At 39.7% G+C, this 20,752-nt stretch overlaps 2 protein-coding genes across 8 annotated transcripts; both read right to left on the bottom strand.

Annotated features, from left to right (window-relative positions):
- Positions 1 to 2,387: 2,387 nt before the first annotated feature.
- Positions 2,388 to 4,000, bottom strand: LOC146653138 (N-acetyllactosaminide beta-1,3-N-acetylglucosaminyltransferase 3-like). Its single transcript, XM_085382240.1, has one exon. It carries the CDS (start codon positions 3,892 to 3,894, stop codon positions 2,905 to 2,907), a length of 990 nt encoding a protein of 329 aa, XP_085238366.1. The 5' UTR covers positions 3,895 to 4,000; the 3' UTR covers positions 2,388 to 2,904.
- A 7,255-nt stretch (positions 4,001 to 11,255) lies between these two features.
- On the bottom strand, positions 11,256 to 20,349 carry LOC146653137 (N-acetyllactosaminide beta-1,3-N-acetylglucosaminyltransferase 3-like). 7 transcript variants are annotated; one of them, XM_085382668.1, is made up of 4 exons: positions 20,235 to 20,275; positions 18,420 to 18,493; positions 15,752 to 15,840; positions 11,256 to 14,656 (listed from the first exon to the last, which is right to left on the bottom strand). In XM_085382668.1, the coding sequence occupies exons 2-4, from the start codon at positions 18,426 to 18,428 to the stop codon at positions 13,504 to 13,506; spliced, it is 1,251 nt and encodes a 416-aa protein (XP_085238794.1). In that variant the 5' UTR covers positions 18,429 to 18,493; positions 20,235 to 20,275; the 3' UTR covers positions 11,256 to 13,503. The 7 variants fall into 7 exon arrangements, with proteins under 7 accessions (XP_085238794.1, XP_085238798.1, XP_085238799.1 ...); XM_085382672.1 differs by lacking the exon at positions 18,420 to 18,493 and adding an exon at positions 15,316 to 15,448; XM_085382673.1 differs by lacking the exon at positions 20,235 to 20,275 and adding an exon at positions 15,316 to 15,448 and having other exon boundaries at positions 15,752 to 15,863.
- Positions 20,350 to 20,752: the final 403 nt, after the last annotated feature.

Raw genomic sequence — 20,752 nt, 5'->3', positions numbered from 1 at the left:
GTTCACAACGTTTTAAAAGTAGATGAAAAATATATGTTACCTGGATGTAACTTTAGTTCTCTGTGTTCATGCGTTGATCGCACTTACGAAAGATTCAGCAAAGCATAAATAAAGCTCTTTTCCTAAATCAAAATGTGTTTTTTGAGATGAGCGGGAGAAAGACAAGCTGGACAAGCTTATATAAAGCTAATAATAATAATAATAATAATAAGTTTATGTGGTAAAAAAAAAAAATATATATATGTATGTATGTATTAGAGATGGACCGTGTGTATTTGTAGCCTCGCTACCAATCCAGCATTTCATCTCCGAGGAAGTGATCCCAGAGAGAAGTAAAGCAAGTGTGTAACTTCATCTCTGAATGTTTATAAAGCATTCCAGCGTTAAGCTTAACAACGGATATATGGAGCGACTGCCTCTCTCTCTCCCTCTGCTCATAGCTGGACTGGCCATCGGCCCACCGGGCAATGGTGATTTTTCGTTTTTATGGGCCGATGATTTTTTATTTTTTTCTGTTAACGGTATAAATAATGAAAGGTGGTGGATTGGTCAGATGCTGGCCAGTGTGTAAAAATAACTCAGTTGTTTGGGGGTGGCTATCACAGAGCTTCCACAGATTCAGTAACATTAGCAAGTGGTGGAGGACAGCAGCTGGATGAGGGAAAGGGGAGGCAGGAGGAGAGATGTCAGTAGTACAATCATCCAGCGACGAGAGGATCTGTGTTCCAGCCTCAAATAGTGCTCCCGGTGATGACAGGTGATTGTTGTCAGGTGTGTGTGTGGGCCAAGGGCGGGAGCCCACAGTGAGCTCCGCCCAGGCAGAGAGGGAGAGAACAGAAACAGCAAATGTAGCCTTGTGGGGCCGACCGGGCAGGCACGGAGACCATGACAGCGCCAGAAAGAGGAAACCAGCGGATGTCGTGTTAAACAACAGCTGCAAGTTTAAGCTTTATCAGCTGTTGTTAGAGTTTATTTAATATTAATTTCAAGTATCAGCTGATGTTTGCTGGAGCCACAGCTGTAAAGCTGCTGGTCATGATATCGGTTTGTATATCTGGTGAGAGGGAAACATGAAGATGAAACCAGGAGATGTCCTTACTGAATCATCAGAGCTGAACAGGTGATGGAGAAACAGGTTTACCTTTTAGGTGACTTGAATGAGTTAAAGGGAAGTTATGAACTGTTTCTGAGAGACAAATAACACCAGGATCCTTTTTTACGCTGACATCTGGTAACTGTGCAGGGGCGGGTCTAGCAAAGTTTTGCCAGGGGGCCAGGTAGGGCATTAACAGGGAAAGGGGGCCACAAAGAAATACGTTCTTATTCTCGTTTAAAATGTCTAGCTTTTAATAAATAATTATCTGAATCTTACACCCAAAGTTTTAATCTGATGTAAAATGTATAGAAGTCCATTACTGTATATAGTAACTATTAAGTCTAATATACCCTAGTAAGCTGTAGTACTTTTTCCTTTGGGAAGATACCATCTGTGCAGTCTGCAATTCTGTTGAAGAAAGATGTTGAATCTATTTAATTACTCTTGAAAAATAATTGATTTCTGTGCATTTGTTTTCACACTGCATCAAATTAAAGTTGATTATTTTGATTAAGCATCATGAGGTGGGGGTGGTTCCCTATTTTTTTTTTTTTTTTTGCTGGGAGTTTTAGAAGCCTATTAGTTAGGTTGCTTACTCTTTAAAATACCAGAATAGGAAGGATGGAGTAGGTTTAAGTTTTTTAGATTGATCAGTTTTGCTGAACTATTAAATATTTTGGGTGCAGTGTATTTTTTGCATACAGGTATAACAGAATAGCTTTAATGTTTGTTTGTTTGTTTTTTAACTTGAGTATGAACTTATACAAAAAGCAGCAAGATATTAAAAAAACAGTTATATTGATTAAAAAACTCACTATATCGGATTCATATCGGTATCGGCCGATATCCAAATTTATGATATCGGTATTGGACATAAAAAAGTGGTATCGTGCCATCTTTAATATGTATTAAGTATTATTTCAGAATAATTTGCACTTTTTGCTTTTGCCAGTGACTGAAGGAGAATGTAAGGCTGAAAAGCAGCTTGTTTAAGTTTTAGCTGTGTCTGAACGGGTTTGAAATATTACAGAAACTTAAGCTTAAAAATGTGCAGATTTTTTAATGCAATATTGTATTTTCTTCAGTGTACACTGTAATACACTGTGTTTTGCATTCCTGACTTGTATGAAATTCTTAAAGCTTATAGTCCAGTTACACACAGTGGTAGAAATAAAGTAAGTATATTTACATATAAGTATATTAATATAATTCAGAATTTCAAGACATGCTTGTTTTTTTTCAGTATTTTGATTTTATCTTAATTTCACCCCAATACATTTATGACTGACTGATACAATGATTAACCCAATACATTCAAACCAGTTTGACATGGGTCGACTTACACAGATGTCAGCTGTTAGACATTATTCTTAAAAGTGACTCTCTCTTACAAAACTTGTATTATTATATTCGTATTAGAAATAAACCACAACAAAGACTAGAGAGAAGTACCAAAAAGTACATACAAATTTGTTTTTCACAGTGTTCTCTCTATCTCTCATTACCTTTGACTCCATAGTTTTATCTTACCAAGCCTTTGACAGAATAATAGTGGGTAATAATTCTTCTGTGCTGTTACTCAACCATAATTGTGATAAAACTGCTTTTACTTATGTGTGAATGGGTAGTGTAAAGCGCTTTGGGGTCCTTCGGGACTAAGTAAAGCGCTATACAAATACAGGCCATTTACTTGCATCGAAATGCTACTTAAAATGTCTTTGAAGTTTTCACTTAAGCAAAGCACTACAGTTTTTCTGAGATGCTATAACAAACACAGTATTGACAAAAGTCAAAGAAAATATGAATCTTCAGCGATTGCTACTATCGCCACATTTTAGATTAGGATCGTGTATTTTATGCCACATAAAATACATCCTAGCCGGGAGAAATCTGTGTACTAGTAAAAAGTCTTTGTAATAACAGGGGTCATAAAGATCCACTTTATTTGATGGGATGTGCAATCCAGCAGTCTTGAAGCCCATGTGGGACACAGGACCAAGTCCTGCTTTGGCCAGACATATCCCCATGTAAACGTCATCAATGGGAAGAAGGTTAATGGATTTTGACATTTTGTATATGACCAAAGCTGTATAGTGAGACAGGAGGTAGCCTGCACCCCCACAGTAAGGAGGGTATGAGTCGGACTCATGCACCTGAACAGGAATATAGTACTTGCTGTTATTCCCTCTAATAGGCCCTTTTCCCTGGATAAGATGGCCAGTAAAGAGGTGCTGGCTTCCGTCATTGTCCTTGAGGCTTTGCAGATACTCGACCATGTTGTCTGTGTTGGCAAAGACGTCGTCATCACCATTCAACAGGAAGTGGGCATTGGGACAGTTCCTTTCCATCCATTCAAGAAAGAGTATCTGTTTCAATGTAAGGTTGTAAAATGTGTCACTGAAATCCCATTGGAGGATGTCGTTGTGCTCCTGTTGCTCCAGCTCCAGGAGTTTGTTCAGCCTTTCCTTCTCAAACCCGCTCTCTGTCGTTCCTGAGATGAAGATCCGTCGAATCCACACACCGTTGTGTAACCTCTCTTCACCCCACGTTTTGCGCAGCACCTCTCTGCGTTCATAGTTCCCCGGAGAGCTTTTAATGACCAGAAGAAGAAAGACTTCTCCAGATTTATCAGCTCCTCCACATTTGTCCGGAATGTCCAGTAGCATGGGGAAGTGGCGACAGTGGCGATAGTAGAGGAAATCTTTGATATGCTGAGGAAGTGTTTGGAATCCTGGGATGTTGGCGGTAGATGTGTTTTGTTGACATTTTGGCCACGAGGACATATGAGAGTTTTTCATAGGTGTCTTCTTTTGAACGCCTTTGCTTCTGGTAGTCACAGGTACAAAGTCAAACCCACGGTGGAAAAATCCAACCCTCCAAAGAAGGAAAATCAATAAAAAAAGAACTCCAGCTATCGGGAGATTTTTTGACTTTCTTATTCTCATCCTTTAAACTCTGCAAACCAAAACAAGGAAGAACTCTAACAACAATAACAGCAAAAAAGGTACGCATCAAAACCATTAGGACAAGTAATTACTAAGGCACAGCCGAGGAACAAATCAGTTACTGATTCACCGACCTCATTTCAGTTTTCTCTAACTGTCAGGTTGATGAAAATAGATTCATCTTTTGCTATAATATCAACAGGTGACACATATATTTATATTTTTAAAATAATAACCACATTAACTCATACAAACCTTAATGCAGTGAGATGTGGTGAAATGTGATAATTGTCTGATTAGCTTCATCAAAATCCAGATTTAATCCAAGTTTCAATTTCCCAGGACAGGCATAGTATGTTGATCACTTGAGAATCCAAAATTCACAGTTTAGTTTTGCAGTTTCTGTATAGTTTAAATGTAAGCTAGTCACTTCCTAAAAAAGATTTTATTCTGTCTGCTGCCACACCTTAAACCTCATAGCTGCAAGAACGGATGTTTGTTCTTGCGCCCAAAGATATGAGGGTTGCACCGAGCCGACTAGGCGGTGCTTGCATTAACGTAGACAGGATGATAAAGAAATATATCTGCTCTGACGTTTTCAAATATTTTAATGGGATAGACTGTGCACTCCCACATTTAATAATATATGTATTTAAAAAGGGCTAGATTTACAGGTTTTAAGGTTCTGATAAACAGACAGAAAAGCACACTCTCCATGCTATTCACTCTTTCTCTTCACCATGGCCTCAGTACTCTTCTCTCTAGTTTTTATTTTTCTTACCCTCTCACTAACCGCAACTCTCCATCAAACACCCACATTTTTGAATGAAGTCTGAGGGGTTTATATCGCTGTCATATCTCGCGAAAAAGTTGGAATCACTTCATGAACCAGTCACGTGGTACAGCCGGGCAGCGAGGCTTCGGACGTCATCATTTTCAGCTCCTCCCATAAATGAAGCAAGCCTCGATACGCGCATCGCGGAAACGCCCCCTCAATTACTCGACACAAGCTTCGAAGCCTCGATACAGAACGTCACATCACTACTGACAGTGGTTTTTGGTTCAGATTAAAATGACTTTCAGAGCTTGTTTTGTTGCCATGTTTGTGTTTCCTTTATACCAATCTTCTTGCTCAACACTCTGAAATGGTTGAGTTGTAAAAATCGTGTGTGAAATTAGGACGCCAAACAAGACTGAATAGCAGAATAGCAGATTTCCTTACTTTTTGCGTTACGTTTATATGGACTGTTTTTCCACTGTAATAAAAAAAATGTTTCTAATGTTTTCACATTTGTGTCATTTAAAGCTGTTTGTGGAGCCAGTATGCAGGACTCAGAGGCAGAACTGAACTCAAAAGCAGCTTTATTGCTTAAAGGAAAACTACAGACTAGGAGACAAGGAGGAAACTGGGAACGGAAGTAATAATCAACTTAATAATCAACTAGGAGACTGAAACACGAGGCAGACATTCAACATGATGGAGTTTGCGACAAATGACAAGAGGAGACAGAGAGCTAAAATATACCCTGGGTAATCAGGGAGATGGAAAACACACAAGTGAACTAAATCCACCAATGAACCGAGGAAGGCAAAGCATAGCATAACACACAGGGGATAAGGGACTATCAAATTAAAAGAAGGAAACAAAAGCAGGGAGGGAGACCCAGACACAGGGAACAGATAAAGAAACTAATGAACTGAGAAGCTCTAGGAAAGAGAATATAATTTCTTAAATCCAAGAAAAATAGAACACACTGAAAATACTGGTTCAGAGGCCGAGGACCATGACAGTTTGATTAATCCATTTCCACATTTTAGTTATTTCATGAGCATTAGAGGAGAATATATAGATCAAGATCCAGTATGGCAGAATAGGTGTAACATTGCTTGTGCAATCGTAAGATAAAGAAACTACATTGTTTCTTTAATTTAAGGTTTTAAATATGATAATAAAACTCAGTACAACACAACTGGTTCCAACCAGATTCTCCTCCTCAAATGAACAACAGTGTAAGACATATTACACAAAGACTTCTGGAGCAGTGTCCTTTGGAGAGACGAGGCCAAAGTGGAAATGTTTGGACATAATGGACAACACCACTTTGGACAAAACCAGCACATCAACACAAACACCTCTTACCACCTGTCAGCACAGGGGTGGGGAGGTGATGATTAGGGCTTGCTTTCCAGCCACAGGACCTGGGCACCTTGCAGACACTGAGGTGAACATGAACTCCTTTATACCAAGGTATTTTAGAGTCAAATGTGAGGCCCTCTGTCTGATAACAAGAGCTTGATTGAAATTGTGTTGTGCAACATCACAGTGATCCTAAGCAAATCAATAACCACATGTCTGAAAAACAAAAATCAAGGCATTGCAATGATTCAGTCAAAGTCTAGCTGAACCATTGCAACACCATGCACTTCAAGTCGACTGAATTGTTGTGGCGGGAACTTAACAAATGCTGCAAATCTCAAGCTTTTGTAAAATCATATTATCTTGCAAAGAATAAAGAGGCCCTTTTATCTTTATTCTTTAAAGGTAAACGAGGAAGAAGATAATAGAAGGAAATAGAAAATGCAATCTAATTTTACTAGAGACCTCATTTATCCAATCACAAATATTTTCATGATGCACTTTATTCTATGCGTGGGTGACTTATCTGACTTTTACACGAGGCACTTAGTTATACACTGAACCAACAACCAGTCTACTAATCTACAGTTGCACAATATATACTATGTACTCAGGAGGATTGTGTTTCAGGAAGTAGACTGGTGTTATACTGATCAGACCAGCGTTTCCTGACTACATATCATTGTCTCAAAGAGCAAGATAATGAACTCCAACGTGCAAGTATAGTGGCGATAGAAAAAAAAAAAACATTGTACAAAGGAGTATGTGTGACGGGGCGTGGTCAGCTGCCAGGCCCCCCTCATGGGTTTAGTACCGATGATGAGTGAGGCTTCCTCCTGACATACAAACACTCCAATTCAAGGAGTTCAAATGGTTTATGTTCCAGTTGCCTTTTGATGTTTTGATTATGTTTTGATTATTGTACAGTGTGTCCTGGGCCCTGTTTCAGGAAGCCGGTTTAGAAAACTCAGAGTTAAAAACGATACGCAGGGTTGAGTAACCCCGAACTGTCCAACTCGGAATATTCGGTTTCAGAAAGGCTGATAACAATTAGTTCAGTCAAGGCGGAGTTGCTTTAACCCCAAGTGAAGCGCGCGGACGAGGATACATAAAGCCCTGATAAGCGGAGCACAGATTAAGCGAGTCACCATGGAGACGGAGGGAAAGAAGGCGCGGTCAATGTATTTTACAGCGCTTGAGGCCGAAATTCTGATGGCAGCATATGCCGATAACATGCAAATTTCTCAGAAAAAAAGTAACACAGCCTCAGCTGCAAAACAAAGGGAGCATGCATGGCAAAACATAGCCGACAGAGTCAATGCGTGAGTGTTAATATAAACATTGATCTAGGGATTTCCACCCATTTAACACGTTATTTTATCATATGTTATTTTATTTGTTATTTTATACATTTTATTTTGTGATGTGATGTGAGCGCAGGTGCAACCCAACAGGCCCCAAACGTGCCTGGCAGCAAGTAAAAATGAAATATAAAAATATAGTCCAAACAGGTGAGGTGTAATTGTATTATGAGCCATAGTGCTTGGTCTGTTTGTCCGATGTAAATCAATTGCAGTTAGAGGCTACATTAATTTTCTTTCTGTAAGCACTTATTGAAATTATCTGAGCACATTACAAGTACATATTTGCTTACTCTGTATGCTCAAATGTGGCCCGTTATAGCCAACAGAAAAAAAGCGGAGGCCCGAAAAACAGGTGGGGGTCCTCCACCACCACCACTCACAGAGGCTGAGCAGTTGGCCCTCAGCCAAAACAGTGGGCGCCCTGTGGCCGAAGGCATCTCTGTGGGGACATCCTCTGAGTCAATAACCCCGCAAGACACAAGTGCCTACATAGGGGGTAAATTCAAAATAATACATGATGTGCATACATCCTTTGTAACTGTTGGCATGATGACATTGTATATAATTTGGATTATTTCTTTATCTCGTCAAGATCCATGTCATGATTGTAAATTATTTAAGCTGTACATTACTTTGTTTGTTTTTTGTAGTCAACGTTTTGGTGCTTTTATTTTGAAAGTCAAGTTCGCTTACAAGTTGCGCTAGTTTCCTCTTTGGGTAGAACGAAGAAAAACACCTGTAAGCGCGCAGAAAGGATGGTTTTTATTGAAAGACATGTTAAGTGGACTTTGACTACACACGGTTAAAGGAAACCTCAGAAGAACGGCGGCTAATTCCCTTTTTGCAGCATGCAGCCAACGAGGTATTTATTTATTTATTTATCGTGTTTGTTGTACAGTGTTTTTACTGCTGTGTCTTATGCTGAGTTTTATTTTGTTAATGCTGTATAGTTTTCACGGTGGCTTTGGAGAGAAGTCTTCAAATAAACCAGTGACAGAAAACCACTTGCGTCTGCCTGTGCTTCGAGGGAATTATATCCTTTCTTCACAGTCACCTTTGCAGTGCTACTCATTCATTTGATAAACTTTACCATAATGGATTATTTTGTAGTGAAGTAATTTTCCGACTGATTTTGCCTTCCCTCAGTCTTGGTTGTCTTTGAGAGCATAATGACAATGAAGTGTAAGGTGATTGGTATGTTTGTTAATTGCCATTTGGTCCCTTGTAAGTTATAAGTGACCTGTATAAACCTCATATTCTATCAGTTGATGGTGGTGGTGTACTGCATCTGGTGCAGCCTCCTGTTGAGCCAGACCAACATGCAGTTGTGAGTAATACTCCACAGATTATATGAGTTTACAGTAGAACAGCAATGTTGTTTTTTTCTTTACTACAGGAAAATAATGAAGAAACATTGACAGCTGTTACAGAGGAGGAAGCAACAGAGACACTTTATGAGGTTTACATCTTTTAATACTTTGTGTACAGGAAACACAGGCGACCAATAAAGCCAGTTGAACAAAAAATCTGTTTATTCTTCTTTCAACATGTTGAGGTGATGGGTCAAAGGAAATGATTGTGACATATGGTGTCTCTGACTGCGCTTCCATCTTGTATGTCCGTGGGAGGGTCAGGATGTTCATGGTTTGGATCACTGCTGATGTTTGGTTCAGAAGGACAGTGTTCTCCTCTAATTGTGGCAATGTTGTGAAGAATCACACATGCCACAATAATGTCACATGCCCTTTCTGGGGTGACCCTGAGTCTTTGCAGGCACTGGAACCGGGCCTTAAGCATTCCGATAGTCATTTCAATTCTGGCTCTTGTCCTGCAATTAGCCAGATTATATCGCTGCTGTGGGCCCGGTTCAGGGTCAGGGTAAGGGGTAAGCAAATAGGGTAAACATGGATACCCCCTATCACCAAGCAAGTAGCCAGTGAACTCTCCTAAGACAGAAGGATACACTTCAGTTCAAATGTCCCTGAAGCAATTGGTCTTTATATATTTTAAAGTATTCTCAACTCACCATGTCCAAATTTTGTGCTCAGTGTACATTCACGGAATATTTGTGAGTCATGGACAGAGCCTGGCCACTTGGCTTCCACATTTGTGATAATGTTGGCAGCATCACATATGATCTTCACAGTGCAGAGAACACAAATTAGCATCCATTACTATAATGAAATAATTTGTTAGTTTGAAATGCTACAGGGAACTATGTACCTGTACATTAATGCTGTGGAAAGACTTCCTGTTCACATAGTCTCCTTCATTTACTGAAGGAGCAATGATTGGAATGTGAGTGCCATCTGTACAGCCAATCACGCCTGGGAACCGTGAAAATAAATGTAAAATTTAAGTAGTAGTCCAAGTAGCACCACATCATAAATTAAGTTTTGGTCATCCTGATACCTGCAATTTTGTGGCATCCCTCTTTGATAAATCTTGTGGGTCTATGACACAAACGAGTACAGGAGACGTTTCAGTGCAACTGTAACATTCCTGACTGCCCGACAGACGGTAGCCTTGGAAACGTGCTCAGCGTCACCAATATTATACAGAAAGCTCCCGTTTGCAAAAAACCGAAGTGCAATACAAATAATATGTACAGAACTGAGAGGATGTCCACGATGTGTCACATGCGTAATATATGGCCTGAGGATGTTATCCAAATAAATTATAGATTGTGCTGAGAAACGGTAACGTTCACACAGAAAATCATCAGGAAATGATAAAATGTCCAAACGCGCTCTGATCACTCTCTCCCGGCGGAGAGCTCTGCAGAGAATTTGGGCTTCACGATCTACTGGCTCTTCAAGGAAGGGGCACGCCATGTCTGACACTTCCTACTGTCAGGTTTCCGACAAAGGGGCGGAGACAGTCAGGGTTAGTTGTAGTAAACCTGCTAGGGGGCAGGTTAGCTTCACGGAGTGTGTCGTCATAGTGACTCACTGAGGCTTCATCTGAACTCGCTTTGTGAAACCGAAAACCCAGAGTTTTCGTTAACTCAGGGTATACTTACTCAGTTTTTCCACTAAACCGGCTTCCTGAAACAGGGCCCTGCACTCGAAGCCACAGATAACCTGGAATCAAATGAATTTTCAAAATGCTACCTCTCCATTTTCTCAGAGCAAACAAATTTATCTGATACAGTGACTTCAACACTGACTAATAAAGGAGCCACCCCATATTTAAATAGAAAAGATGTCCTGGAGGTGGAGTCACCTAGCAAACCCTCATCAACACTGTGGCAAGTGAAGCTCTCGCTGTTGCACAGACAGCTGATGCATGTTTTACTTCTATGCATGAAACAGTTGGGAAATGCTGCTCATGTTCTTACTTTCTGCAGGAAGAAGTTCGAATGCACACATTCAGATCATAGCAGAACTGATAAAATACAAGTCTGAAAAGATGCTGATGGGACACAGCGTGTGACTGGAGTGCTGTGTGACAAATTGTGGTTTCTTCGTACCTCGCAAGTCAAATGTTAGATCTCGGAAGTGACGGAAGTTAAAAAAATAATTTTAAAAAAGGGTTTGTTTTGCTTCTTAGCAAGTATGACTATTTGGGCATTCAAAAATGGCTGATGTGGTGCATTTTTGCCTTTGGAACATGCTAAAGAGTTCTTGTTAATGATACACACTTTAACACTTTTTCCAGACAATTGACTTTTATACAACTTGCTATTTTCTGGTACATGAGATTTGGAGGGGCAGCAAACAGGCAGGCAGTTATCCAACAAGGAAGTCCTTGTCCATGCTGTCATTTCCATAGAGTGTTTGAATCAGATTAGCAATACCAGCTATCCTCTTCAGTCTACCCGAGAAAATGCAAGTAACTATTTGAACAGTTATTAAAGTAACCTATTTGCCATTAAAGACATCCTTAAATACCAAACACTGATTGGGCAATGCAAAGCAGGTGCTGAGTTAAAGACCGAAAAAAGGGCACAGTAACCGCCGGCCCACCTCTTCCCCTGAGAGGGAAAAAAAACAAGCCTTGTAGGCGTTGCTTTCAGTTAGCGTTGCTTTGTCTGTTATGTTGGCTTTCATCCTCCCTTAATTTAATTCTTAACATCTTTTAAAAAACCTAATGAATTTAAAACGGACCCAAACAGTCTCCTCACATTCCTCCACCTGGTGTTAAGTAAGGTTAGAATTATATAACAATTTTTTTTACAGACATGAACAAAATCCAAGGCAGCTTATAAATATTTATCCCAATGTTTATTACAAAATAATCCTCCAAAATGTCTTGCGCAGGTACACCCAAACAAAAAAGGTCCAAGGAAATTATGCGTACATCTTATTTAAAACGATTGTGTACTGCCAGTGTATGCAGTTCACAGTTACCATTTAAAGCTGTTTAACCGTACAACATATAGCCCCTTACTTAGCAGCATTAAACCCAAACAGATTTGAACATTTGTGCATATATTCGATTCAGCATACTGAATCTGCAACAACAGATATTGATTCTTAATGAAACAGTGATCCTGCATTGGATTGCCTACTGGCAACTACTTGTAACGGCTTTTACCGACACCCAGTTGTTATGTTCTGCAACACTGATGTAAGGCACAAATCCCTTTGTGTAACAGAAATATTGAGGCTGAAACAAACAAAATAAAGAAGGCTTAACAGAACAAAGAGGATTAAGAATATAAAATATATATATATATATTACACCTTTTATTCTTAAGAAACCCTGAGAAATTATTTTGGATGATATCTGCGGCAACACAAGCGTCAGATCTAGAGCTGGGCATTGTTCAGAAGTTTACAGGTACAATTAAACTGCAGTGTAAAATTTACCAAATGTAGAACTTAAAATATCAAACCAACTCAAACATGAGTTCAATCGTTCTTTTTAGGTGATGAATTGCATTGTTATTTGTCCTGTTTTATTTAATGTATGTATTTATTTTTGGAGAAGTCTCAGTATATTTTAAGCACTTTGTAACTTTGTGCAGAAAAACAATACATAAATAAAATGTTTTCATATCATTGCTGTATTTTATTGTAAATAAATACCCAGCTCTTATAACCAATTTAACCCGCAAAATGTACTTTCCTCCATACAATCGTAGCATGAAAAGACCCATACAGATGAACCATAGTACTCTGCAATGCTTTACATTTGAATTGGTTGATTATATGTCATCTGTTCATGATTTTCACACTGGCTGGCACGCGACATACAGAAAAACTCCAACAGAAAGTATGAATTAAATATTACAATCAGCTCTTAAAATTCACATTTGATTTACAGGCAGCTAACATTAACTTGGTAACTCTCCTTACACCTGGCTCATTTTCTACGTGATGGAAATTCAGTAAATTATGCAATATAGAGCCAACTTTTCAATTCTTGGCCATTTTTCATGTCCTTAATCTCAGGACAAGGTGGCTAACACACGGCTGCACTCTAGCTGGCAGCTTTTGTCTACTAAAACATGGCCTTTATTAGTCTGTATCAGCTGTAGCTATGCTGAACTTTATGTGATACTAAAATATAGAAAATCAGACCCAATGACCTTAAATGTGGACTCATTTTCCAATGAGAATTCTCAAAATGAGGCGTAACTTTACACTTGATGGCTACTTAAAATTCACATTCATTCTTTCTGTGCAGTAAGTGGGCATTTCAAGCAAAAGAAAAATCTAGCAATCCAACCAGTATAGTACCTATTAAGTAATATTAGACAATCTGGTAAAGAAAGGTACAAGATTTGGTGAGACAAAGACAAAATATAATGCATTGTATTGTAACGCAACAGCCAGTCCTGCCTGTTCAAATGTTGTCAACTCATTTAAGGTATGTGCCAGTCCCTTCTGTCCAGCAAAAGTTTTTTCTCTTTACAGTATGTGAAACAAACACTTACATGTTCATTTGAGCTGGAAGCAGGAGGAACCGGAACATCACTAAGCTCTATTATTGCCTAGAAGTTAAAGTTTGGTGCTACAAATGTTTTTGGCTGGAGAGACCACATCTTAGATTTGGATCATGTACTCTGTGCCACATTAGATACATCTGAGCTGGAAGGAATCTGTGCACAAGTAAAACCTCTTTATAAAAGCAAGGATGGTATTGGTCTAAACTGTGGGATGGAACGTGTTGTCCTGCTGTCTTGACGCCCATGTGAGAAGTGGGGCCAAGTCCTGCCTTGGCCAGACACATCCCCATGTAAACATCATCAATGGGAAGAATGGTAATAGACTGGGACATATTGTAAATGACTGAAGCTGTATAGCCAGAGAGGAGGAAGCCCCCGCCACCACAATAAGGAGGGTATGAGTTTGACTCCTGCACCTGAACAGGAATATAGTACTTGCTGTTTGGTGATCTAATAGGGCCAACATTTTGGATCAGATGGCCAGTAAAGAGGTGCTGGCTTCCATCATTGTCCTTGAGGCTTTGCAGATACTCGACCATGTTGTCTGTGTTGGCAAAGACGTCGTCATCACCATTCAACAGGAAGTGAGCATTGGGACAGTTCCTTTCCATCCATTCAAGGAAGAGTATCTGTTTCAATGTAAGGTTGTAAAATGTGTCACTGAAATCCCATTGGAGGATGTCGTTGTGCTCCTGTTGCTCCAGCTCCAGGAGTTTGTTCAGCCTTTCCTTCTCAAACCCACTCTCTGTCGTTCCTGAGATGAAGATCCGTCGAATCCACACACCGTTGTGTAACCTCTCTTCACCCCACGTTTTGCGCAGCACCTCTCTGCGTTCATAGTTCCCCGGAGAGCTTTTAATGACCAGAAGAAGAAAGACTTCTCCAGATTTATCAGCTCCTCCACATTTGTCCAGAACATCCAGTAGCATGGGGAAGTGGCGACAGTGGCGATAGTAGAGGAAATCCTTGATAGAATTAGGCAAAGAGTTGAACTCAGCGATGTTGGCAGCAGATGTTTTTTGTTGACATTTTGGCCATGAGAATACATATGTGCTGTTTTTGGTGTTTTGCGTCAGTCGGCTGTGGTCCTCTCTAACATCTACGTGGAAACTTATAGTTTTATGGTCAACAAAATCTTTGCAAAGGTGAAGGAGCAAAAGCCCGAGTGCTACCACCATCAATACATTTCTTGCCCTGGTGGTTTTCATCTTCAAAACTCTGTAGCGACAAGACAAAAGACAGAGATTAATTAAGATCAGAATGAAACTAGACTAACTTATTGAGGAAGTTATTGATTAGAAGCAAGTACAAGCATGCAGTGAACACAAAGATGTGAGCCAAAGCCTTATAGTAGTCTTATGCACTACTTGTGCAGTGCATAAGACCCTCGCATTCTTCTTGAAAGTTCCTTTAGGGTGATGTGGTTAAACCCGCAACTGTAGCATACATTGCACTGACAAGGGCATAACTTGCAGGGAACTTGCAATTTGTTTTGTCAGAGTATTGCTGAACATAAACCTATGTTCCCTTTATTAGCTAACAATACAGTGGTTTTTAAAACACTTGTTGACTTGTTTGTATGTTACAATTGCTCTCTATATCTGTGGCATAGGCATAAGGTGAAATTATTTTTCAGAATATGATCCTTTGCTCTGAATGTGGTTTTAAGAGTAAACTTGTGATTTCCTGAAACATGAGGACAGAGTGCACTTTAACTCTAGAATGATCACGTACCAGTGTTAGCTCAGTGATCGTTACAATGGGCCTTATTATAATGTTGCCTTTGTCTTGTCTTGTAATGTGATACTGTATCAGTAAGGGTTGTGTCACTTTGGTGTGATCGTGTTTGCAGGCTGAGATCTACACTGAGGTTTCACCTGTTAAAATCAATCCTCAAACAGCTTAAAATGCAGCAATGGGTGTTATATTCCTTCCAACAGAGCTAATGCTGGTGCCTTAATGGTAGACCGTGTGGTGCACATGGGTTGACCATTCAAAGCATTCATCTTCCTGTTTTAAATTAAACAGAACATGTGTTGTGTTGAAAATATTTGTGCATGCACACAAAATGCGACACGCATGTAACAGCATATGTTTTTCACACATCCTTTTTACAGTACAGTTGATGTTTGTTTTGCAAAAGACTGAAGCATCATTTTAATTATCAAATTCTTTGCTGTAGCCCTGACACCTCATGGGCTGTGGCTTAACACTTATGCAAAACTAACATTTTGGTTTTAATTTGAAATGAAGGCAACACCCTCCTACGAAAAAACATACAAAAACACTTGGGCAACAGGAATGCAAACTCACCTGCACCACGACATGACTCTCAGAGTGACAAGCCAGCAGGAGTGAGGAGACCGAGCTTCAGAGCAGACATGAAGCAGCTGGACATGTGCCTGAAAAATCCACACACAGGATGCTGTCACACAAAATAAAAATAAATCAAATGTTGTTTTGTGTCCTCAGAATGGATGGAATATGTTACATAGGCGGTTTCTGACATTGAGTAATAAAACCACACAGTCATTCTGAAAGAAGCATTAAGGGGGGGAAAAGAAAGAAAGAAAAGGAAGTTCCCGGTCCACACAGGCTTTTGTGTGTTTTTTAAATGCAAATCTGACAGCAATAAAACTCAAAATGTGCAGTGTAACAGTGTTCAGCAATCCTTAAGCATGTTAGTGCGGTAGGACAGCTGCGGCAGATTGCTTTATGTTGTTATTAACCTCCTAGGACCTGGGGCCTGTTCTTCGTACCGCGCTGAGTGAGTTAGCTGGATGAGATTGTTGACGATTTCGCGTGATCCTGGATCGAAGCCCATCCGGGACTTGCTGTCATAGCAACAGAGCCGTAAGCGTAAACCTGCTGGGCAACACCATAAACCTGCTGGGGAGCAGGTTTACTTTATGTAAACAGGATTAGATCGCGGCCACGCAGGTATGTCCGCGTCATTCATACGAAAGCAACAGCGATATTCCACCACTGTTTCACCATAAATAAATAACATCAATGTAACTAAAGATAATGCAGCACTTGATCCTTTTATTGATTTCACACAGATACATACAGGTCATTCCCTAAAAAAGGGAAATGTACTATTAACATTCTATTACATGTATGTGATTATTACAGATGTAATTCATATTTCAGAGTAGTAATTGTAAATTACTTCGTGTAATCAAGATGAGAGACCACGGCTATAAAAGCCAAGGTGGATTTGGGAAGCCTGTCGCAGCCATGTCCTGTCCGTTTACGCGAGCAACCCATTGCGGAAGGTGCAAGATTGATAAGGAGAGTTTTCAGAATCCAGCGTATATTGCGGGACAGACAGGATCCTTTAGCTCAGCGCGACAGTGTGCTCATAGAGAGATATCGATTTTCCCGTGAGGGTATTATTCACTTAACCAACTTGTTGACGAGGGGGTGCAGGACCACCACCTGTCTTTTTTTTTGCTCTGCCCTTTTCTTGGTTGCTGTTATGAACAAACAAACAGAGTATTCCAGGGTCTCTTTCCAAGAGACGACAAGCAATATAAGTGATAAATATTACCATTCTGTAGAATATTCTTATATTTCACTTTTACTTGTTCCCATGTTCTAGTGGGTCCTGTTGTGGCTCTAATGTGAAAGGGGATATAATATAACATATTATAATATAATATAATGTAATATAATATTGGATAATATGGTGTGATATGATAAATCTACCCTACCGCCTACTGGTGTTGGCCAGAGGGGCCGATGGCGCAATATGGCAGCCTGGCTTCTGTCAGTCTGCCCCAGGGCAGCTGTGGCTACAACCGTAGCTGCCTCCACCAGTGTGTGAATGTGAGAGTGAATGAATAGTGGCATTGTAAAGCGCTTTGGGTGCCTTGAAAAGTGCTATATAAATCCACTCCATTATTATTGTTATTATTATTATTATTATTAAATTACTTACGAGTTTGATTTGTCAGCAACTTTCTGCCAGCCCTCTCTCCTTGCTTTTGCAGCCTTTGCAGTGTTCCCTTGCGTTTTAATTAAACTCTGAAACTCCTGAAATCCCTCACTCAAGAGTTCTTGCTCTGCTGCCGAAAAATACCGAGCGCGCTCCTTCGACATTTTCGCCGACCAATCAGAGGGTTGCCGATCAATGTTTCTACTATCGATGCGTAGCCCCTGTTGGGCCACCCAGTGATCTCACATTACTTCATCCAGCTGTACTAATCGTCAACAACAGGTGTGTTCGGGGAACCGGAATAGCGAGCTCAGAGTTAGCGCGATGATTTGGTCTTGGATGTTTCATTTGATCTTGGATGTAGTAAGCGACGTACGAAGCACAGGGCCCTGGTGTCCACATATGTGGACATCACATTTTGGGTTATTTAGACCAAAATACTCAATTTTGCTCAACATGGGCCTGATTTCTACTTACAAGGACATTATATTGCTACTGTTCTATCAAAATTTTAAACAAATATCCTCATATGTGGCTCTTATTTTTCTTTTAAAAAAAATCTGGTAATTCTTTGTTTTTACATTAATTGGGCCTCAACATGCCCAAATATCAAGGAGAAATTAAAAATGCATGTCGTGGAAGAGTTCGGGTCTTAGGAGGTTAAAGCAGAATTTTCAGTGTTGACCATTTTAACTGTTACTAGTTTTCTTCCTCTTTGTCATGTTTCGGCTGTGTGGCAGGCAGGAGAGGACCCAAACGCAAACTCACAGAGACAAAAGGTAAACTCAAAAAACACAGCTTTATTGCTGGCGTGAAGTGGGACACGAAAAACAATACAAAATAAACTAAACTGGGAAAACTAAAGCACAAAGAGCCACAGGGAAAAATCACACAGCTATGATGGAGACTACGACACTGACAAAGAGAAACACAGGGCTTAAATACACAGAGGGATAACGAGGGAATGAGACACAGAAGGAGGGCACAGCTGGGAGAAATCAGGACTGGACGAGACAGAGACGCAAAACTAGAAACACTCACATGAGGCATGGACCTTCAAAGTAAAACAGGAAGTATCACACAGAGACGCGAACTAGACACAGTGGAGACAGCAACTAAGAAACAGAGACAAACCATAAGGCAGAGGTCTAAGAACCAAAATACACAGAGGGAAATACTCAGCTTTGAACACAAGAGACTAGACTAGAGGGAGTAACAAAAGACCAACCATGAGAACATAATGCACAATGCAGGGTGACAGAAAACAAGAAACTCAAACATGCAAAGACACACCATAAACAGAACAGAGGGGGCACAGAGAGACATGAAGGGCAGGGGAGACTTAACATGGGTTGAAACACAAGGGGGAACTAATAAGCAAATCAACATAGGAGGCCTAATGAGCTAAACATACTATAAACATCAAAATGAACTAAAACTCAAAACACTGGGTCCTAAGACCCAGGATCGTGACACTCTTTTGTTTTGCGTGATTTTTGTGTAGTTGGCACAACATCAGGGTAAAGTCAGGAACAATGGGCTTAGCTTTGGATTCCACAAAAATGGACTGGAAAACGAAAGTTAACTGCACAGTGTCGTGAGTATTTGATTTGTGACAGCCACGACATCAAAAACAATTAAAAAGATGAATAACATATAGGCCTATTTTAAAATTATTTTTGCTGTGTGTGAAAGTGTTATTTACTAGGATCGCTGAATATTTCTATGCTTATTTCAATTTCCTGTTACAATACAAAGGACAATTGTTAACCAGTTACATACTGTGCAGACTCACGAATACAGAAGGCTAGTTTTGTAAAAAGCAAAATGATAAACAGCAGTCAAATTAGTCTTCTGGACAAGGTAGAGAATGATTGCACAGGTTTTAAGTACACTTGTCTGGTTAAGACTTTCACTTGTAATGTGGTTTTTACTTTGTGGTGTTTCTACTTTCAGACAATGAGAGCTCCTTTCAGTCTTGAACATGTCCAGGTACAACAGTCATTTGAAGAGATTTAGAAGATATGCCTATTTACTTTTTAATCTGCAAGTCCGATGGTTATTATATATATTTCTTATTAAATCCTTTCATAGTGTATTGTCATCAAAGCATCAGTAGCCACAGGCTGTAATCTTTTTGCCAAATATTATATTTTATTTTTGTTGTTTGGTCTTTGTTGTCTGTGTTCTCCAGTTTGTTTTAAGATGGTGCCATTTAGTATTTAGTTAATATCTGCCAGCTCCATCACACAGAAGGCGTATTAAACAAATGTAATTTTTATAAACCATCGGGAGATTAAAAGAAGCATTGGTGAACATTTAAGTCCATTTTTTGATTTTTGATTTTTTTTTTACATAGTGTCATATTGTTGAATGGACAATAGTCGAGCTTTAAGCGACGATTATTAGTTTGTAAAAGGAATTTTTAAATTCCTTTGGCTTCCACAAACCAGACAGAGTTTGTGGAAGCCAAAGTAAGCAGAGTAAGCAAAGTAACACGTCGCGCATGGCTGAAGCATCAGAAGACATTTATCTTTAGCTTTCGTCGAGTTCTCATATAGCGAGTCATGCCTAAACTATTGTAAACTAATCTAGGGGACAGTTAAGATTCATAAAATAAGAGATTTTAAAAAGCGACACTCCAAAAAAAAATTTTTTTAAACAGCATTTGTCGTCTATGCGTAATTTCTCAGGAAACTGTGTTATTATAGCCAGTAATATATCCCAATTACGCCGAGTACAAACTAAACATGTGATGCTCCCTATGCCAGATCCCGTTATTTACGGAAACTTTATTCGAGGACGCGCACGGGCACAGAGACAGCACTTCGCGAAGCTGCTGTGTACAGTACTTACAAGTTTAAGAAGATCGCCCCTCTCCTGTGTCTGTAGTGAAGTCAGACTAATAGTGAATCCAGAATCCGGTGGCTGAAAAGCTCAGGTCCCTGCACTGCAGGGCGTTGTTCTGTCCGCCCCGTGCGTCATCTCCTCATCTATTGCCTGTCGGTAACGATCTGCGATCATCCCGCTATGACTATTTTCTTTCACAATTTCAATTACTTTGACTGTTGATTAATAACAAATATCTATAGAAATAATATTACTTGTGATTATTATAGGATATATGATATTATAATACTTTAAATGAAGTATAAGTATTACAATATCATTAAGACGCTGCTTAAATAAAATGTACTATGATTACCTAATAATAAAACCTTAAAAGTAAAGGTTATTCCCTATTAGGTTAGCTGTAGCTGTAGGAGGTGGAGCACGTCATCAACTAATCAGAAGGTTGGTGGTTTAATTCCTGGCTGCTCTGGTCTGCATGTTAAAGTATCCTTGGATAAGATACTGAATCCACTGGATTTTGA

The sequence above is a fragment of the Rhamphochromis longiceps genome, linkage group LG15 (assembly GCF_057381845.1).
Source record: "Rhamphochromis longiceps isolate RC_006_pf linkage group LG15, R_longiceps_female_GT1.1, whole genome shotgun sequence".
In the NCBI taxonomy this organism is placed as follows: Eukaryota; Metazoa; Chordata; class Actinopteri; order Cichliformes; family Cichlidae; genus Rhamphochromis; species Rhamphochromis longiceps.
Note: the sequence above shows the minus strand (reverse complement) of the source record. Positions and strands in the feature narration are given on the sequence as shown.